Genomic DNA, 20,000 nt, shown 5'->3' with positions numbered 1-20,000 from the left:
ATTCAATCCCAGGGTTTTATCTTTAAGGGATCACAGCGTTGCGGAGAGAAATGTGGAGAGCCGTTATCAAAATACACTGGGACCGAAGCAAGCTATAAACAACCGTTATTAGCTCCCTCATAGTGGGAGCTAATAAAAACTTTTTTTCTTCACACTGTGTGCTGCATGTGTGCGTGGGTGTCGGGCCGCGAGTTTGTCCGTTATGTGCAGTGTTGCCCCCCCGTTACATCTGCGTCCAACATAATTAAAGTGATTACAGGCTTTTTGTTTCATCACAAATTACATTCATTTGTACAGAGGTGCCAATAAATAATGCTAGTTTATGTCATAATGTGAATAATACTAAGGTAATCCCAGAGCACAAGGTACCTTTTGTTCTCGTGATTCAGACAACGATGTGAAACACGTCTACTTATATTTATGGTAAATGTTTTTAATTATTTTATCATGATACGTTTTTTTGATAACACAGGAAAATAAACATAATTTTTTTGTTATCTTTGGAAAGAAAAGCTGGTTATTTTGTTAGTTCAGGAAAACTGAGAAAATACTAACGTTACATCATGGTCGTTAAGGGCTTCCTGGATGTACGGTGGTGGAAAACAAAGAAAAACGCTGTTTTCTACCACCAAAAAGAAATTGCACCAATTAAACCAATCCAAGTGCTCTGATGTCTATTCCACCACACATCCATACAGCCATTATAAGAATGGTTATTAAAAAAGTGTCATTATTTTCCTCCCATTGCGCTTTGTTTGGCTTGTGATGTGGGGATGGGGCGCCACTCTCAAACCTCTTTTTATCCTCTTGACATTCACCGCTCAGCGTGCCAGCCAGGTCGCCAGCGCCCCCGGCATTTGCCCGATTCCAAGGTGTTCCCATGAATGAGCAATAATACGGTCCGAGCACGTTACGGACCACTTTGCCACAAATATAAAACATTTAAGCATGTTGAGAGCACATAAAGCACATAGAAAACGATTTTAAAAAAGGTGGGGGTGAAGTCAAACTGGCCCGCTGTTCGCACTAACTGGCCCCTGCTGTAGCCTCCCGACGCCATGGAACTCAATTAGTTAGCGGCTTCTGCCCTTAACCATCACTCTCAGCGCCCTCCATTCCCCCCTGATCATTTCATACCTTTCAGAGAGCTGCCTACCTGAATCCATTACCACCCACCTCCCTGGCCCCTGACGGCTACGGAGCTGCTCACTTTGCTCCTTCCAGCTTGCCCTCCCTGACTATCAACATCCAACCGCCACTTCCCTCTGGGCACTTTTAGGATGACATTAGGATATATCTTTATCGTATTTTATCCGCAGATGTTTACGCAAAAAAGTGATGCTTTCTGATATGGAGTCAAAAGATGTGAGTAGAAAGGGGAGGGTTGTCAATGATTCAATATAATTTGTCTCTTCTTTCTCTCTGTGTTATTTACACGGTAAGACTTTGATGTAAATTGACAGTTAAATACTTAGATAGATAGATAGAAAGATAAATACTTTAATAATCCCAGAGGGAAATTATTTTTGTCACAAACTCCAGATATACATACAAAGTATTACAGTAAAGTAAAGTACAGTAACGTTTTACAGTAATCTACTGTATTTGTATGACAGTAATATATTAAATAAGCAGTACCTTACTGGCAAAACTGCTGCCAATACTTTGCTGTAATTTTACAGTGGAAAGTTTGACAGTGTACGTCTGTAGAGGGCTACCTGCCCGGCTGACCTACTAAGTCCTCTCGAAATCAGGTTGTTTCATGGAAGTCCTGAAGAGGATGCAATCTGGACGATGAGTGTATAGGCAAATTGAATATAGATAGATTGTCTATGTAGAGACATTATAACACAAGGAACACAGGAAGTTCATTTAATGAATATTAATTATTGACTGAGGAAAAGGGGTAGGAGTAGATAAGTTGTATACTTCCTCCTACTCCTTTTCAGTCATATCAATTCAATATAATGTAATGCTTTTTTATTTTTTGTTTGTATTTTTTGATATGTCGATATGTCTTAAATAAATATAATCAATCAATATATCAATCAATCAATGAGAAACACAGAGAGAGAGTGAGGAAGATAAAGTGTGAGAGAGAGAGTGTCTGGCCCAATCACCAAACAGAAAGGAATCTGTAATGTGCTGCTGACTATTTGTTCCAGAGAGAAGAACAGAAAAAGTGACATGAACAACATAATATTGCTCTATCTGCCCAAATCTGGGGGAATTTGCAAAAACAGTAAAAGTGCAATTCAAAACATTTAATGTTTTACAAAGCACAAAACCCTACAACAACCCATTGGAATGTAGGTTCCAGCGTAAAATATATTAACAGTTCATATAATCATTCCATTCCACCAAGCATTGCAGTTTCCAGTAACTCGGCTCACGCTGAACAAAGAATGATAGAGAGGTTTGTGCTATTAAACAAAGTGCCCTTCTCTTTTAAGAACCAGAATAAACCTGGAATACATTGCAGCTTTGTTCCCATACGTTGGCTCAATCAGCCAGGATCAGAGAGAGAGGGACACAGAGACAGACAGAGAGAGATAGACGGACAGAGCTTGCCAGGAACTCATCAGGCTGTAGATAATTTGAAAGTCGTGGCTGTGTGGTAGATTCTCTATAAAAAGGAGACAGCTAGACAGCTATCTTTGCTGCGAGGGCCACGAGTATGCTAGGTTTCTTCTGGGAACCAATTACCGTTCAGTGCGGATTAGTTGGCTGATTACCACGTCTCCCGTACAATGCGTTGAAGGGCTGAATGTTCATGGCCCAATCAGTAAAGAGAGAATGCTGATGGTGGTAAGGGCTTTGGTGGCAGGTCATGGAGAACTGCAGGGGTCTCTCTACATCACGCTGCGTAGTTGCCTTGGATCTTTATTTGCAGTTCTGTAGAGGGCTGTGAATGACACATGATGAAGGTCATGCATGTAAGTGTGTTAAGGAGCAGAATATATGTGATTGTGTGTGTGTGTCAGTGTGTGTGTGTGTGTGTGTGTGTGTGTGTGTGTGTGTGTGTGTGTGTGTGTGTGTGTGTGTGTGTGTGTGTGTGTGTGTGTGTGTGTGTGTGTGTGTGTGTGTGTGTGTGCGTGTGTGTTTGTGTGTGTTTGTATCTGTATAAGTGTGTCTGTGTGTGTGTGTGTGTGTGTGTGTGTGTGTGTGTTTGTGTGTGTGCCTGTTTGTGTCAGTGTGTGTTTTTGTGTTTTGGGGCATGCGTGTGTGTGTGTGCGTGTGTGCTTGTGTGTGTCTGTGTGTTTGTGTGTGTATGTACGTGCGTGTGTCTGTGCGTGTGTGATTGCTGGAGCAGGATGTATGTGTGCAGAAGTGAACATGGCAGATTTAACAGGCCGCTGAACACAACGCACTGTTTTCCATCTTGTGAAGACAGTGTGCCTTCAGTTCGAAAGCAGGTAATGCGGTACACACACACACACACACACACACACACACACACACACACACACACACACACACACACACACACATACACACACACACACACACACACACACACACACACACACACACACACACACACACACACACACACACACACACACACACACACACACACACACACACACACAAGCAGGTTAATGGAAGACACAACAAGTGAAGCATAAACATTTGGGAAAATTGGCAGTGTACAAATTGTATGCCGACATCAGCAAAATAAATAACGTTGACATTGAACCAAAATCCCACGAGAGACCATGGGATTCCACTATAGGATGATCAGATTGGGCTTCATCTGTGTGTGTGTGTGTGTGTGTGTGTGTGTGTGTGTGTGTGTGTGTGTGTGTGTGTGTGTGTGTGTGTGTGTGTGTGTGTGTGTGTGTGTGTGTGTGTGTGTGTGTGTGTGTGTGTGTGTGTGTGTGTGTGTGTGTGTTTGTGTGTGTGTGTGTGTGTGTGTTTGTGTGTGTGCGCGCGCGATTTGATAAACAATGACCAAAATAATTGTATTACTATCAGAATGACTTACATCCCAATGCTCATGCAATGTGACAATGTGGGTTATTACAAGCCACCTAGGTGGCTTTTACTGGGCTCCTCCATACAAGGGATGTAGGGTGGTGAGGAAAGCGGGTTTATTGTAATTGTTGGTAAAAAAAAAAGGATGTTTGACCTGGTGCTCCATGTTGCCTTGTAGGAGTTCCCAGTCTGAAGACGGCTGGTTTAACCGGTGTGTCTAATCAGTCTGACTCAGGCCAGGTGAGGCTTCTTTAACAAGCATCCCCTCGCAAGGTACAAGCCCAGGCTATTAGTTATATCAGTTGAACCTGAGGTCATCATGTGTGCGCCTCACTGAACAATGCATGCATACACGCACACCCCAACAGACGTATGTAGTGCCAATTAGGGGCATAGTCGGTACTACTCATCCTGCAGTGTGTTTGCATTTAAACTGATTGTGTGCTCATGTGCCGGAGCTGCATATCGTGGGAGACGACAGCAACATCAAACCAGGGGCCTATACTACGTACCTCGATTAGTGGGTTAGTGAGGTATGTTGCGCTCAAAGCCTGGGTTAGCTGGGACACAAAAGTCTATCTCTTTTAGCATCGCTGTATCACCATGGTGACTTATGCTCTCAACCAAAGCTGGTCGAGAGCAGGTTTTCAGTCTATCGGGTTAGATTGCCGTGCGCAGCTTCCTAACCCCTCCTCTGACAATGGCGTCACCATTTGTGGGTGTTCCCTCCATAGTACCATTTAACTCTGAGCGCGAGTTGCGTCTCTGTCGACCCAGGCTTTCCCAAGAAAGCCTGGGTATGTTCAGCAAGGTTCATAGTATACCCCACAGGACCACAAGGGGACACAAACTGCAGGGAATGAAAACACATACACAGTAACATCTTCCATCAAATTACTATCGGATGGAGGCCATGGAATAATGCGGACAAAGATAGCATAATGAGTGCTGCTATTGTAGGCGGCCCATCTTTGTGTGCCACAAAACTACGCTACAAAAACCGAACAATCAGAAGATACCCTTTGTGTTACCATGGCTATGTCAATGAAAACAAGCAAAAGAAAGGATAGACCTGAAGTAAAATGAGGTTTACTTATGGTGTTGTAAAGGTATTTTATTCATTGGATAAAAAGGTGTGTTGTTGGTGTTTATATGGATTCTGATGTCAATATCTTTCCAATTACATTGTGGTCAAGTTCAATTATACCTTTTGCAATAATGACCGCTCTTGTCCTCTCTCCCTCTCAGGGTGGAACAAGAGGGTGGACTACGAGCCCGGCACGGGCAGCAAGCAGCTCTTTCCCAAGATGCACCTGGAGACGTGCGGGGGTCCGCTGTCGTCGGTGAGGACCACCGTGGAGCTCCAGACGAGCCACATCGGGAAGGGGTGCGACCGCGAGACCTACTCCGAGAAATCCCTGCAGAAGCTCTGTGGTGAGCCCCCCCTTTCCCCTTCACTTCACCTTCCTGCCCCCCCCTCCTCCCTCCCCACCGCCCCCTCCCCTCCTCCTGAGAAGGGTCACCACAGTCCATTTTCCACATCACGACACGCGTTCTCCTTTTATCTGCCTCTTCCCGCGGTCACACCGCGGCCCCCGACCATGATGCAGCTGGTGGTGGTGTGACCGGCCGTAATAAGCAGTCTCAATCGGAGTCCGCATTGTGGACGTGTCGCGGCGCATCAAATGATGGAAGTCTGTGGACCCGCGGCGGCCAAACTGGCGGGATATCTTAAGTACACAGTGAAATCCGCCCATCAAAGGCTGTGTCCTGCTAAGTCGGCGCCGCGGAAGGCGAGCACGCTGAATGAGAAGTGGAGTCTGCTGGTGGAAGAGGCGATAGAACCCTGCAGTGGCTGCAGTGTTTGTAGATGTTTGGGCTCGCCTCCCCCAAACATCTAAAGCACCCAAGCATGCACACTCCAAAGGCCAGCCATAGCCTAATGCTAACTGTAGGTGCTGGTGGCCAATGGGTACTTCAAGCTGTGGAGCTAATGATGTGACCAAGAGCAAGTGCCATGCCTCTCTCTCTCTCTCTCTCTCTCTCTCTCTCTCTCTCTCTCTCTCTCTCTCTCTCTCTCTCTCTCTCTCTCTCTCTCTCTCTCTCTCTCTCTCTGTCTCTGTCTCTGTCTGTGTGTTTCACTCCCTCTCTGTTGCACTCCCTACCGGTGACTGATGAGCCACTAAGCTAATGCTACGGTTCCCAGAGCACCCCCCCCCCCCCCCTGCACCATCACACCCAAACACACACGCACACACTCTCCTCCCCGCTCTCCTGGACTCCCCCTGCCAGGGGGCTTGGCTTCATCGACTAACGGTCGTCCAGGGCTCCGGGGGAGCTAATGGTGATGCAGAGAGGACCCCCCCACCCCGTGCCCCCACCTGCCCTCCCTGCCCTACCCTAGCAATGCATGGTTGACCACTAAAGAGCCCATTCCAAGACCGCCATAATCGCTATCTGATCGCCAAAAGAATCCATTGTAATTGTTTGGGGGGGGGGGGGGCAAAATCAATTGTAGATCATTTACAAAGACGTCGGGGGGGGGGAGAATGCTGTAGCCTTGGGCGAAGGATAGGTTAATGTATATAGGAAGTCAATGCGTGGTTGTTTGTTCATGGAATCTCATTAAAGGAGGCTGAAGCATCGACACGCTCTGCCAGACGGTTTGACTGGCTAGGGGTGGAGTGGTTGTGGTGATGGTGGGGAATAAATGAACATGCTCATTACTGGTTATTAGCAGAAATTAACATCTGCTCGTTCCAGGAGTTTGTCTGAACAAACCAGACGGAGAGGTTTTTTGTCTGCGTGTGTGTGTCTGTATGAATGTGTGTGCGCACGCTTTTCTTTGACGTGCAGCATAGCCCCAGTACGGTTTTGATTCACGGCCCGCTTGTAAGCCGTTCTGCATGATTTCTAAATGTGCAAAAGCATATTTATTCAGCTCTGCCACCAGGCCAAAGACAGATTAGCCCAGGCTTGTTAAACAGGCCCCACAGGAAAGGAAGAAGATAGGTTCACGAGAAACACACAAAACAAAAAAGGGTTTCTTTAAAGGAGAACATCTCAGACAAAGCCGAGCAGTTAGTTAGTTACAAAGGCTGTGATGGATGAGGAGGGTGCGCTGTCTTTTCCAGAACTGTCTTTTCCATCTGCTACGCTCGGGTGTTGTCTTGTCTCAGTGAAAGATGAGTCACCCAACCCCCCCCCCCCCTCCCCCCTTTCCCCCTCTCCCTCCCCTCACCTCTGCTGAAAGTTTCATCTTGTCACCGATCGATATGCACATCCCCCATCAGTCTCCGCACCATTGATTGCATATTAGGGCCGAAGCCATCTGCCTCACTCATGAGCAATCACTGCCAGGATTAGGGCCCGGGCCGTATGTGCTGTTGACACGCCTTGGTTTCTTGTTTTGTCTCTTTCTCTTTTCTTCTTTTGGTTTGGTACGTTCCCATGGCGACTACGAAGGGGCGTCGTCGGGGAGCACCGACCTGCTTCCGGCGCCGGGGGCGACCACCAACTGGACGGCCTCCCTGGTGACGGACAGCGGACGCGACAGCGACCTGATCTTCCGCTTCGACGGGCGCCAGGCGGCCAAGGTCCCCGACTGGCTGGTCCCCCAGAACCTCACGGACCAGTTCACCATCGCCACCTGGATGAAGCACGGGCCCAGCCCCGGCCTGAGGGCCGAGAAGGAGACGCTGCTCTGCAACTCGGACAAGACCGGTGAGAGCCTGGGACCCCCGGTGTCCCACCACACTGTGACCCAGACCAGTGTAATCCCACTGTAGTGCTGGGAGGCTGCGCTCCAAACCCAACCTGTCCAAATGTCCAAGGGGGGGCAAGGGGGGGGGGATTCTTCCTCTTAATTCAATAGCCTTATAGCCTTAAGAATGAGGCCTACTTAGTATTTTATTGTCACAAACCGTCTCTCCCCAATGAATGTAACAATGCCACGGGCCAACAAGCTCCCTTTCCAGCACCACCGTGTACAGTTCTCTCATGTCATAATAACTTTATATTATCACTGAACGACCATGCCGGTCTGTACATTGTGCAAAGGTTTGATCAAATCAAGGAAGAAGAGAAAGCACTCTATAGGCTGCGCTCTATAGGCTGAGGGATCACTGTTTGTGGTCCATTGATGTTTATTAAATCACCAACCCCTGAATAGTAGTAGGTTGCCGATTTTATGATCTTCAGGCCTTGTTTAAATATTAAATAGGCCTGTTAAAAGGCTGCATTATTCATTATTAAAACTGTCTGCCTGATCTTCCTGATCGCGTTGGGGTATTGGGAGGACTCTCATTAAATTGAATAAGAGTAATACACCATTATAAAAGCATTAAATCTTTAAACCTGACCGGAAACTCAAACATGAGCAGGATCCAGCTGGTATAGGGGAAAATAATGTACCAACCGCTGGGCCATCCATCTCCAGCTGTATAAGGGGAGGAGGTAGTCATACTCACCCCGGGGAGTCGCCTAGGGGTGTAGGGGGGAAGGTTTGATTCCAGATAACAACAGTCTGCTCCCTATCGGCACATCTAAGTCAAACGCAGAGATGCCTTAACTCCTACAGCTATCTTATAGGTGCCATGTGTCATATGAAGTGGCCTCTGCCGGAATGGACTTGGCAGAAATGGAGTGAAATATTCATAAGTACGGTTGAATTAGTCTATAATCCCTTGAAAATTAGAATGGTTATGTATCTGTTACGTTAGAATGAGCCCTTTATATCTACATAGGGAGTGGGTCCTCTGCCATGTTGGCGGCCATGTTGCACCACCACGTTTCAATAGTTAATTAGAATTATTAAACGGTTCTCGAGAGGATGGGTACTTAATTAGCAACCATAATCACTAACTTCAACTGAAAGTGTGGTCCCTGAACTGAGGATGTCCGGGTGTCTCTCCACAGAGATGAACCGCCACCACTACTCCCTGTACGTCCACAACTGCCGACTTGTGTTCCTGCTGCGCCGAGACTTCACCCAGGTGGACACCTTCAGGCCGGCCGAGTACCACTGGAAGCTGGAACAGGTTGGAGGAGGCGTGGCGGAGGTGTGGGGCCGTGTGGACGGCCTCCCCGATCAACACACAAGTGTCTGTCCTGAGAGAGAGGCAGCGACTTTGAGTGAACGCTCGCTTGTGCGGTTGATCGCATCACCGACATACACGTTATAATGGCTACATCGCAATCAGAGGCGTGTCTGGCAATACTGTCCACTGAGAGTGAGTCACTAGCTGTCACTTTGTTGAACGTGTGAGTCGTCAGTGAGGCAGGGTCTGTTTGTCATAACATGTATCTCTATGGTGCTTTGTGAAACGACCTGCTCAACATATGCTCCTGGCTGTACTGATGCGGTACGGAGAGCGGAGCTCTGTATTGTGTTCATAAGTCGCAGGTGTTTGAATTGAAAATGGGAAGCTTTCAGATGCTTTACCTCTGCTTGGTAGCACTCCTCACCTTGAGCATATTTTTATGTCTCAGCAGCCGTGTGTGTGTGTGTGTGTGTGTGTGTGTGTGCTTGTCTGTGTGTGTGTGTGAGTGTGTGTGTACATGTGTCAGAATGTTTGGGTGTATGTGTGTGTGTGAGTCGTGCGTGCGTGAGTCGGAATGTGTGGATGTATGTGCGTGTCTTCCAGGCTGTGTGTGTATGTGCGTGCGTGTGTATGTCTGCGTGGGTCGCCTGGAGTCTTCAGACAGAGAAATCTGTCTTCGGGGTCAGACAGGTCGCTCTCGAGTCTCACAAGCCACACTCCACTGGCGGGGGCTTCTGATTGGTGGATAGTGGTATGCAGCTGAGCCCGTGGGTGCAGGGCTGGTACCCATGGCTAATTTGATCCTCCAGATCACTGAACTCGATTGGAGGAGAACACAAGGGGTCCTCCCTCCGAACTCCTGATTGCACATATGAGTCACAGTTTCATCTCCTTCTTCCTTTCTTTCTTTCCTACTTTTTCCTTATTTCCTTCTACAGTGCTTCAAGGAGTTGTGGGGGTGTCTCCCTGGAGACGGTAGGCAGCACTGGTTAACCGGCTCTGCTTGTGTTTCTCTCTGTCTTTTCGAGAGTTCCACAGTTTGTTTTACTCACTCTGCTCTCTCGCTTCATGGGATACTGTTTTTACTATCATTGTGCCCTCCATTGTTAATTTGAAATAAAATCCCAATCTTCGATAATGCAATAATGGGATCAGACTTTCCTAAAATCCAATTTAGAGAAAATATGCTCCACTATTAGTTCTTAGATTCTGCCCCTCTGTTTTCCTATCGCTCCCGCTGTCTATCTTTCGGAATAATTATTTGTATCCCTAAGATATCCCCAAGAATATCTCTCTCTCTCTCTCTCTCTCTCTCTCCCTCCCTTACTAATGTAATTGTTCTGCCTTCCCAGCGTTTTCCACTCTGCTCCCCTCAGCGTGTTTGTGTTATCAAACCAGTGCAATTAACTCCAGTGAACGAACCAGTAGGGGCACAAGGAGCCACTCCACAATGGGGGGACAAGGATCATGCTAGCTGTGGCCTTCCACTGCTGGCAGGGATAAGGCTTTCGGCCAAGGTCAGATAAACGGCTGCCTGCTAGAGGCTCCTCTGACGTTATTTAAAACCTAAGTGAATTAAGTCTGGTATATTGAAGCAGGCTTTTTGTGTGTGTGTGTGTGTGTGTGTGTGTGTGTGTGTGTGTGTGTGTGTGTGTGTGTGTGTGTGTGTGTGTGTGTGTGTGTGTGTGTGTGTGTGTGTGTGTGTGTGTGTGTGTGTGTGTGTGTGTGTGTGTGTGTGTGTGCGTGCGTGCGTGCCTGTTTATTGTTGAAAGAGAAAACAGTTCTTAATTATGCTGCATCCTATCTTTTTTTATATTCATAAAAGTGTAAGATTTACCGAGAAAAATCTCTTCACGCGGGAGTGTGTGTTGACGCTGAAAGGATGTTCTTTTTTTAGTGAGCTGGCACAAAAGAAATCTGACAAGTCAGTGTGCTTGGAAATAGTCGTTGTGCGTTTTGAAGCTTAGCGAACAAAAGCAACCCACCTCCTGCAGTGAGTTACTCAAAGGATCGCGACCAAGAGAAGACTGGCCTCCTGTATTCCTCATGTTAAACAGCTCCATGGCAACAGCGGAACGGCAATATAAAGATATGTGACTTGTGAGTCTGATGCGAGGAAGATGGCGGTGTATTTTCTGCCCTGTGAGGTTAAGCGCGTCTGTTATCGCGCCATATAATATTTACAGAGCACCTGCTTCCTTGTTTACCGCGAATCCCTAGAATATTTTTGTTTACTTGTGTGAACACATATCTAAAGGGAAGCTGGGGAAAAATGCATAAAAAAAGGATTTCATCCACCGTCTGGAATTACAGGCAGACCTCTGGTAAAGCTTTATAAATGATTTATTTTTTAAATCCAGCAATCCAAGCAGCAACAAAAAAAATGGGCCTGAACTCGAACGCTACCTGGGATAATAGAGATTCCATTCATGTTTCCATCGGGGGTGTAAACTGAAGTGAAATTGTCACCTTGGGTAAAGAATCTCTTACAGGAAAGTTGAGTTGTTTTCCCCAGCAAAGGCAGTTGACAATCTGACTTCCTCCGCGGCTGGCAGAGATCAGGGGTGTATGACAACACAATCAGAGGTAGGCAGAGGCCTTTGTGGAAGCAAGTGAAGCGAGTGTCAATGTCAATTATTTGTGATCTGGTTCTGCTACTTCATGGCCGTGTGTGTGCTGGTGTGTGGTTGTGTGTGGGTTTGTGTTTGTGTGTGGTGTGTGTGGGTGTGTGTGTGGGTGTGTGTGTGTGTGGGTGTGTTTGTCTGTTATTTTGATTGAGTGAGAGAATGAGTGCATGTGTGTTTGAGCATGTGTGTCTGTCTGTCTTTCTGTGTGTTTCTAAAACAGTATACAAGTATAGGACTACCAAGAGCCATTCGGAAAATGAGTTCTGTGATTCTTCAGCGGATTGGATGCATATATAGCGGCCAAACAGGTCTGACCTTTGCTCTGTCCAATAAGTAAGGTAGTAACAGAAGGGCACTTCTATCACAATCCATCCAAAAATAATCTCATTGGGGGCTGGAGGAACGAGGAGGAGGTGGAGGGTTGATGAAGAGGAGGAGGTGGAGCATCCCTGAAGATGAGAAGGTTGATGATCTCTGAAAAGGAGGAGGTAGAGAATCCCTGAAGAGGAGGAGGTGGAGGATCAAGCAAGAAGTGGGGGCTTTGTGAAGAGGAGGCGGTGGAGGATCAAGGAGGAGATGGGGGTTGATGAAGAGGAGGAGGTGGAGGATCAAGGAAGAGGTGGGGGCTTTATGAAGAGGAGGAGGTGGAGGATCAAGGAGGAGATGGGGGTTGATGAAGAGGATGAATTGGAGGATCAGGGAGGAGGCTTGGGTTGATGAAGAGAAGGAGGTGGAGGATTCATGAAGTCCCATGGGTTTCTTGTTCAGCCATTTCAGAATATCCTGCGGATAACCTTCTCTTTGGTTTACTCCACAGGTTTGGCCTCATCTTCATCCCCATCTTCCTCTATCAGGTCCATGAGTTCAGTGATCTCCTCACGTTCACAGAGAGGGGCTTTGACGGCTATCTCCTAGTTGTGATCACGGCCGCTTGTTGGCCCAAATCTTGGGGTTGGCCAACTCTCCCATGGTCACTGAGGGTTAGTCGGGACAGTCTGAATGTCCTGTCCAGCAGATTTTCCTGCCTGGGCTCCCCATATCCCAGTCTGCGCCACAGAATTGGGTTGTAGTCTGTCAGGAGGTTCTGGTGGTTGGGAGGGGTCTCAAGGACCCTAGGGGGTTGAGGGTTTGGTGGACCACAACATGCCTCCACAACATCTCAGATGGGATTTGAACGTCCTTCTATTGGATGTCTTGGAAGTTCAGAGGCTCCTTCTTCCATAGTCTCTTCGCCATCACCATCTCCATCTAAAACACTGCATCAGCTACGAAAAACCAAAGAACTTATCTATTTTTAAAGTCTTTCTTTACTTCCTTTTTACTTACATTAAAGGGCCGACATGAATGATTTTTGTTTTACATGCATTGTATTCATTCATGACACTCCCATTGTCTGTCTTTAGGGTAACGTTTATTTATGATTAAAACTAACATTAGTTGATGATGTTATCGTCGCAACCCATAGAACTCCAGTACTGTAATGAGAAGGAATTTCAGATTCTGACACGTCCTGTTAGCATTGCTATGACTCAAAAGTTAAAGGTTTTATGTCATTTCCATATAATTGCTAAAACTGTCCTGTGCTTAATTTTCCAAAATTATGAAAAGGTATCATCTTATCTTATCTATACTGAGCTCTCTCACCTGTTCTTCCCCTCGTGGTGAGGACAAGCCTGGATACGGGAGGGAACTGGGTGTGACCCGGCTGTGACCCTGGCTCTCTGCCGCTTGTTCAACCCAAACCCCATCCACCATCTCATTTGCTCCTCTGAGGCATTCCTCTCCGTAGCAGAGTTAAGAGTTGCTCACCCTTATCGCTGCCTTATCACTCGATAACTCGCCAAACTCCAAGAAAGTACTGCTGTTCTCTCTAACCCTCTTATCACTGCGTAATGCTCACTACTCGACCCTCAAATCCCCACTGAGGATAAACAGGACTTTCAGCTGCTCGTGGTGGAATAGGATTCTGGTAGCAAAGAAGTCAACTATGTTGCTGTCACAGCAAGTGAGCCCTACACGACTAGCTTAGTAAAAACCTATGCAACTGTGTCTTAGAGAGAACAGTGCATCCCTCCGTGTGTGTGTTCACCTAGGGGAGGGCACATAGCGCTGTGTGTGTTGCGTTGTGTTTGTATGTCTGGAGTGTCTTTGCACCTACATGTTTTCAGAGGTGGTAGAAGTACCGCACACGGTCTGGGTTGGTGTGCAAGCGGTTTTAAAAAGAGAAATAAAAATCTCTAGGGACTCTCAGCCTCTTTTTTCTGCTGTCCCATCTGTCAGCTGCTGCTTGATCAGCTGTCGATGATTCCTGATATGGGAGATCTGGAGTAACAAGTCTGCTTCGAAAAGTGTTGATGAGAGTTCTTACATGTGAAAGAAAACTGATAACTGTAAAATGGAGACTCATTAATCATATGCGAGTATCGTCTGTTATTATTATTTATTTCAAGATATTACATCAAGCAAGTGATGTAATTTGATTTTAATCACACCGGTGCGGGCTCGGTCTGAGAGGCTAGCTCTCGTAGTTTGTCTCAGAGTAGTCATCCAGACAGGCAGGAAGTGTGAAGATTTTCTTTTTTATTTATTCTCACCACTGAAACAATCAAATGCTCAACCACTATAATGATGTAATTCTCGCTGAAATAACTATTCAATTCTCACCACTAAAACAATCGAATATTTAACAACTAAAGGTCCCCCCACTTCCTTCCGTGGGCACCAGCCACCTAAAACACTTTAAATCAAGCAGGTCCCCTCCAGTGCCACCTATTATCTGATCCCATTATCCACACTGCAGAGAAGGCCTTGTCCTCGCTGTCCTCACTGAAGTTGGGCAGCACTTCTCTACTGGTATGCAGCCCTCTTTAGTCTCAATTTCAGAGTCAAGCTTTTGTTACATACAATGTTACGAAATACAGGTACACCATTCAGGGCGAGGTTTATAAACCTGCTCTGTAGACTGTTCAAAATATAAATGAAAGGGAAGGTGAACGCATTTCATGTAGAGAGAGAGAGCAGTTGATGCCGCACAAACCCAGCATGCATCCGTCTTGGATCTACACAATGAAGTGCTTCTTCAGTGCCACTGTTTCAAGCCCAATCCTTCACAACTGTTCCAAGTGTTATATTGGTAGACAGTTGTTCAGAACATGTTTGTCAAAACAAAAAAAAGCTGAGTGAAAGAAAAACAACACATATCACTGTGATCCACCCAGAGACACCAAATTTCTCAAAGTTTGAGCAAATCCTTTGTTAATTGTTCAATTGATACCAAAAAGTGAATGAGCGAATAACACAAGATTTGATGAATTATGGTGACATGATAGCACACGTAATTACGTATATTATCTCTCAAAGGGAGTGCATTTTATGTCCTACTTCTTCGGTATGTCTTTCACACAGTGCCTTTCAAAACGCTGTTGCCTGTTGACAAAACAAGCGTCTCATTAGCAGAATCTGAGGCTTTGAGTGTCTCCAGGCTATGTATATTTGAAGACACCACATCCTTGTGTGGCTGGCTGGGACGACTACTCATGTCATTATGTATAACAGAGAGCAATAGGGAATGAGTTTTGTGTAAATAATAGTTGCTAACCTCCCCACCCTCAAAAAAATATATTTTTTTGCTTGGAGTTTAAGGCGAAGGAAACCTCACGTTCAAACATGGACACAAATAGTCCAGTGTATGTGCTCCCTCCCATCCGTCCATTGTTCGAAAGGCTCCCATCCACTAAGAAATGCATGGCTCATTAGCAGGAGATGAGGCAACAGAACTGTCTATCCTGGCCTCTGCGTTCTCCATTGGCTGTCCTCCGGTTGAGACAGATGTTGTGATGCAAATCAGCACTGCCGGTCCACTTTGTGGGACTCTACAAAGCTGTTGGCTGCATCGGCCATGCGGTCCACAGACATCCCACATGACACCAGTGATGCACCAGGTGCACTGCAAGGTCTCTCACCGTCTCTCTCTCTATGCATCTCTGTGTCTCTCTCTCATTCTCTATCTTGCTTTCTCTCCCTCTCTCTTTCTTTCGCCATATCTCTCTGTCACATGCACACACACACACACACACATGCACGCGCACACGCACACAGTATTTTCCCGCCTCATGGGAGGGGTTGTGTTGAATGATAGATGGATTTTGCTAAGAATCCTTCTAAATATAGAGTGCCACTGCACCAAGTAGTGCTACACACACACACACACACACACACACACACACAGACACACACACACACACACACACACACACACACACACACACACACACACACACACACACACACACACACACACACACACACACACACACACACACACACACACACACATACCCATTTCGGAAATTGAGACATGGGTCTCAACGGTGTTCATTCTTTTTGAGGCACTGTCTCATAGATCCCTGTTTCATTAGCTCTGTACATTCTCTGTCCACCTGAGATTTTGGATTTGAGTGCACTCTCTCTCTCTCTCTCTCTCTCTCTCTCTCTCTCTCTCTCTCTCTCTCTCTCTCTCTCTCTCTCTCTCTCTCTCTCTCTCACGTACACTCAACACATATGGATACACACACACACACACACACTCATAAACCCGCACCCAACAAGTATACACACACACATAATGACACAACATTTTTTTTTTAACTTCAAAGCCTGAAGACTTTAATTTTTCTCTCTCTCTCTCTCTCTCTCTCTCTCTCTCTCTCTCTCTCTCCTTCTCTTCTGTTACATTATTAATGTCCTCTTAAGCTATTAGGGCTTCTGTCTAGTGACCCGTGTGTGTGTGTGTGTTTGTGTATGAGAGAGAGAGAGAGGGAGAGGGGGAGAGAGATAGCAAGAGAGTGTATGTGTGTGTGGGTGGGAGAGGATGTTTCAAGGGGGCCTGTATTTGTGTGCACCAGAGAGAGTTTGTGTGTTTGCGTGTTTGTGCGCGTACATGTGTGTGTATCCAGGGACAAACTAGCAAGCACTATACATCTGGAGGTTTACCTGGATTATGGGCTCAGCCCAGCATGGAGCACAGCCGGCTGGACACCCACACTCTGACAGCCAGAGGATGGCGTTGTACTCCATTCAGCACCTGTTTGTTTGTCTACGCCACGTTTTCATGAACAAAGAGAAAGAGGCTGAAAAATATCCCCAACGGCTGCCTTTAACACCAATCCCCGCCACACATAAGCACAAAGATCACACACACTCATTCACACAGACAACTACATACACACACACACACACACACACACAAACACATCTGGGAATGCACACAAACATATACGCACACAAACACACACACACACACACACACACACACACACATACATACACACACACACACACACACACACACACACACACATATGGCCTAGCGTCTCTACGGAGCAGCGGAGACATCACTGGATTTGGCTATTGATCAGAAGCAATGCAAATAGCCTTGTTTGTATTCAGCTAGATAGCAGCCTTATTGACAGAGGGGAAATCCATTACTGCAGCAACAACAAAAAAAGACAAAAGTATGGAGAGAAAAAAGAATATAGTGGAAAGATAGGTTGGATGGGTTAGAGGGGTATAAGACGCTAGGGAGAGAGAGAGAGAGAGCAAGAGAGAGAGAGAGAGAGAGAGAGAGAGAGAGAGAGAGAGAGAGAGAGAGAGAGAGAGAGAGAGGCCTTTCACACATTCATTGTAAACCAAAATTCTCTGGATATACTTGGAGGAATCTGTATGTGTGAACCCAATTGTCCGAATCCAACCCCCCAGAGTTGACTCTGAATTCACCCAGAGTTTACCCGGAGTTCACAAAGAATTGACTCAGTGATTACCAAGAGTTTACCCAAAGTTTGTTCCCGCTTTGATGAAGTTTCTATCATGCGACTGGCGCGAAACCGGGAACTTGGAGTATAGCTGCTTCATTCTTTTCTCTTCTTGCCGGTATTTTGCCTTCCAACTTCCTTCTGCTTTTCACCCTTCTGTTGATATTGATGATACGTCTCAATAAATGCATCTTTGATGTCACCGCATAAAGAGTCTGCATTACGGACATGGTAGCCTCACCCGCCATCCTCGATGTGTTGTAAACAAAACACTGCAACTTCCACTGCATACTTTATGCGTTACGTCTTGCCAGCTACACGCCCGACCCAGGCTCCACCCTTGCCAAGAGTATACGGAGTACCTCCGGTACGTGTGAACACGTCTCATGCGGCTTATCTCCGTGTGTTGCATGTGTTAAAGGGCAACTCTGGATCATCTCCGGACCTGATTCTCCAGAGTTTATCTAGGGTTCATGAGTTAAAGGCCTTTGAGAGAGAGAGAGACACATAGGTTTGTGTGTCAAAATCGATGAACGGCGGTCTTGCCAGACACAATAGACGGGAGGGGACGTCCTGTTGTCCACCTCCAAGCCTAAGGACATGATACTTCCTGCTGCTGGCACCAGGCCAAGCGCACCTCATAGATGGCTTCTAATCAATAATGAGAAACACATAATACACCCACACACACATGTACATTTTCACTCATACACTCTAGGTCATGCACACGGCTAAATGCAAATACACCCAGCCATGTACTATACACATAAGGTGACCAACTTTATCCAAATAGGAGTGTGCACACCGACACAAAGACGCATGCACACCCACCCACCCACAAACACATGCACATCATTCACTCACTCGTATACTCTAGGTCGTGCACAGCCTTGCATTTTACACACACATACACACACACACACACACACACACACACACACACACACACACACACACACACACACACACACACACACACACACACATGCACATGTGCATGCACACACACACACACAACACACACAAAATGACCAGCTTCCTCCACATAGGAGCGTGACACACAGGAGACACACAGACGCACCCACTCACCCACCCACCCACACAAATACACACAAACGGTAAACCATCATCCTCCACATAGAACATGCACGCGCCGCACACACACAAACCTAAATATACACCAATAAATCCACAGAGGTGAGGTCAATAAAGAATTGGCAAGGTGTATGCACTCAATAATAAAACAGAGTTTTCTAAGGTCATAAAAACAGTGCCAGACTGACTTACATTTACCAGAAAGGCTTTCAGCCCGAGAGAGGAAGAGAGAGATGGATTGTGGGTAGAGGGAGAGAGGCAGGGATGAATGAAGGGATAGATGGATCTATCCAGGTAGATGTAGATAGATTGATAGTTATCTGGAGAGATGGATAACCGCCGACGGCATTCCATTAGGTGTATTGCTTTGTGGCTTCTGTCGCCCCATCCCTTGGTGACAACCCATCTCCTTTATGGAGTCCACCAGTAAGTCTTAGATATAGGCTAATGGCCACTAGAGAGACCACTAAAATGACACGGTAGCGAAGCGATGGATGTGTGTGGCTGTGTGTATGTGTGTGTGTGTGTGTGTGTTTGTGTGTGTGTGTGTGTATTTTCATAGAAAAAAGTGTGTGTTATGGTTCTGCGTTAAAAAAGTGTGTGTTATGTTATTTTATGCTTTGTTACCATGCCACTTGACAGTGCATTAGGGTGTAAATATTTTGTGCAGGGGGGCAGTTGAGTTGTGTGTGTGTGTTTGAATGTCTAATTCCGGTGAAAGTGCTTTGGTCTCGCTTCATTTGCGTCTAAGAGGTGTTGGGGGAGGAAATAGAAAAAAATAGGAAAAAACACTGACTTAAATGTGGATCCTGGTCCCCATTCATCACGTTCACCTTGGCTGTTAGCAAGTCGCTGACCCTACCTCCAAATCTCTCTCTCTCTCTCTCTCCCTCTCTCTCTCTCTCTCTCTCTCTCTCTCTCTAGCTCTCTCGCTACCAATCTCTGCTCCCTCTCATTCTCTGCGCGGGTCCTGCCCATTTGTCTTCGCTATGTCTCCGAGAACATCCACCTACTCGCCTCACCCGGCCTCACCTCCTTCCCAGACCGTTGTTGTTCTGTTACGCAGCGTCTCAAAGTTTACAAAGTGGCCTGTTTGTTTGTGTTCCTTTATTCCTGCAGTCACTACTCATCACTATGATTTATGCTGCCGGTGTCCCCAAACCCTCGGTGGTGCTGCTGCTGTTGTTGTTGTTGTTGTTGTTGGGGTTGATAGTGTTGGGGGAAGAAGCTAAGCAGGGAAGACACTTTAGAAGTCAACGGAACAGGTACTGATCCACCGCAAACGGGAGCGAAGTGAAATGCAATTTGATGGTACAAAGGGTAGAGGAACGCCGGCCACTGGAAAGCCTAATCCAGGGCCACGAGGCGCTTTGACCTCGGAGAGTTCCGGTAAGCCTGGCCTAGCGGCCGAGGAGCGGTGCCAACTCATTTGCCAAGAGATAACAGTG

General features: G+C 46.5%; 1 protein-coding gene across 1 annotated transcript in view; it reads left to right on the top strand.

Annotated features, from left to right (window-relative positions):
* Positions 1–20,000, top strand: part of LOC130405679 (calsyntenin-2-like) — a 139,943-nt gene that overhangs the window by 85,116 nt on the left and 34,827 nt on the right. The window contains 3 exon segments of the mRNA XM_056610850.1: positions 5,227–5,412; positions 7,444–7,701; positions 8,896–9,017. Of these exon segments, the coding sequence (XP_056466825.1) occupies positions 5,227–5,412; positions 7,444–7,701; positions 8,896–9,017 (566 nt within the window).

Source organism: Gadus chalcogrammus, chromosome 16 (assembly GCF_026213295.1).
Source record: "Gadus chalcogrammus isolate NIFS_2021 chromosome 16, NIFS_Gcha_1.0, whole genome shotgun sequence".
In the NCBI taxonomy this organism is placed as follows: Eukaryota; Metazoa; Chordata; class Actinopteri; order Gadiformes; family Gadidae; genus Gadus; species Gadus chalcogrammus.
This window is presented reverse-complemented; position numbering and strand designations above follow the sequence as displayed.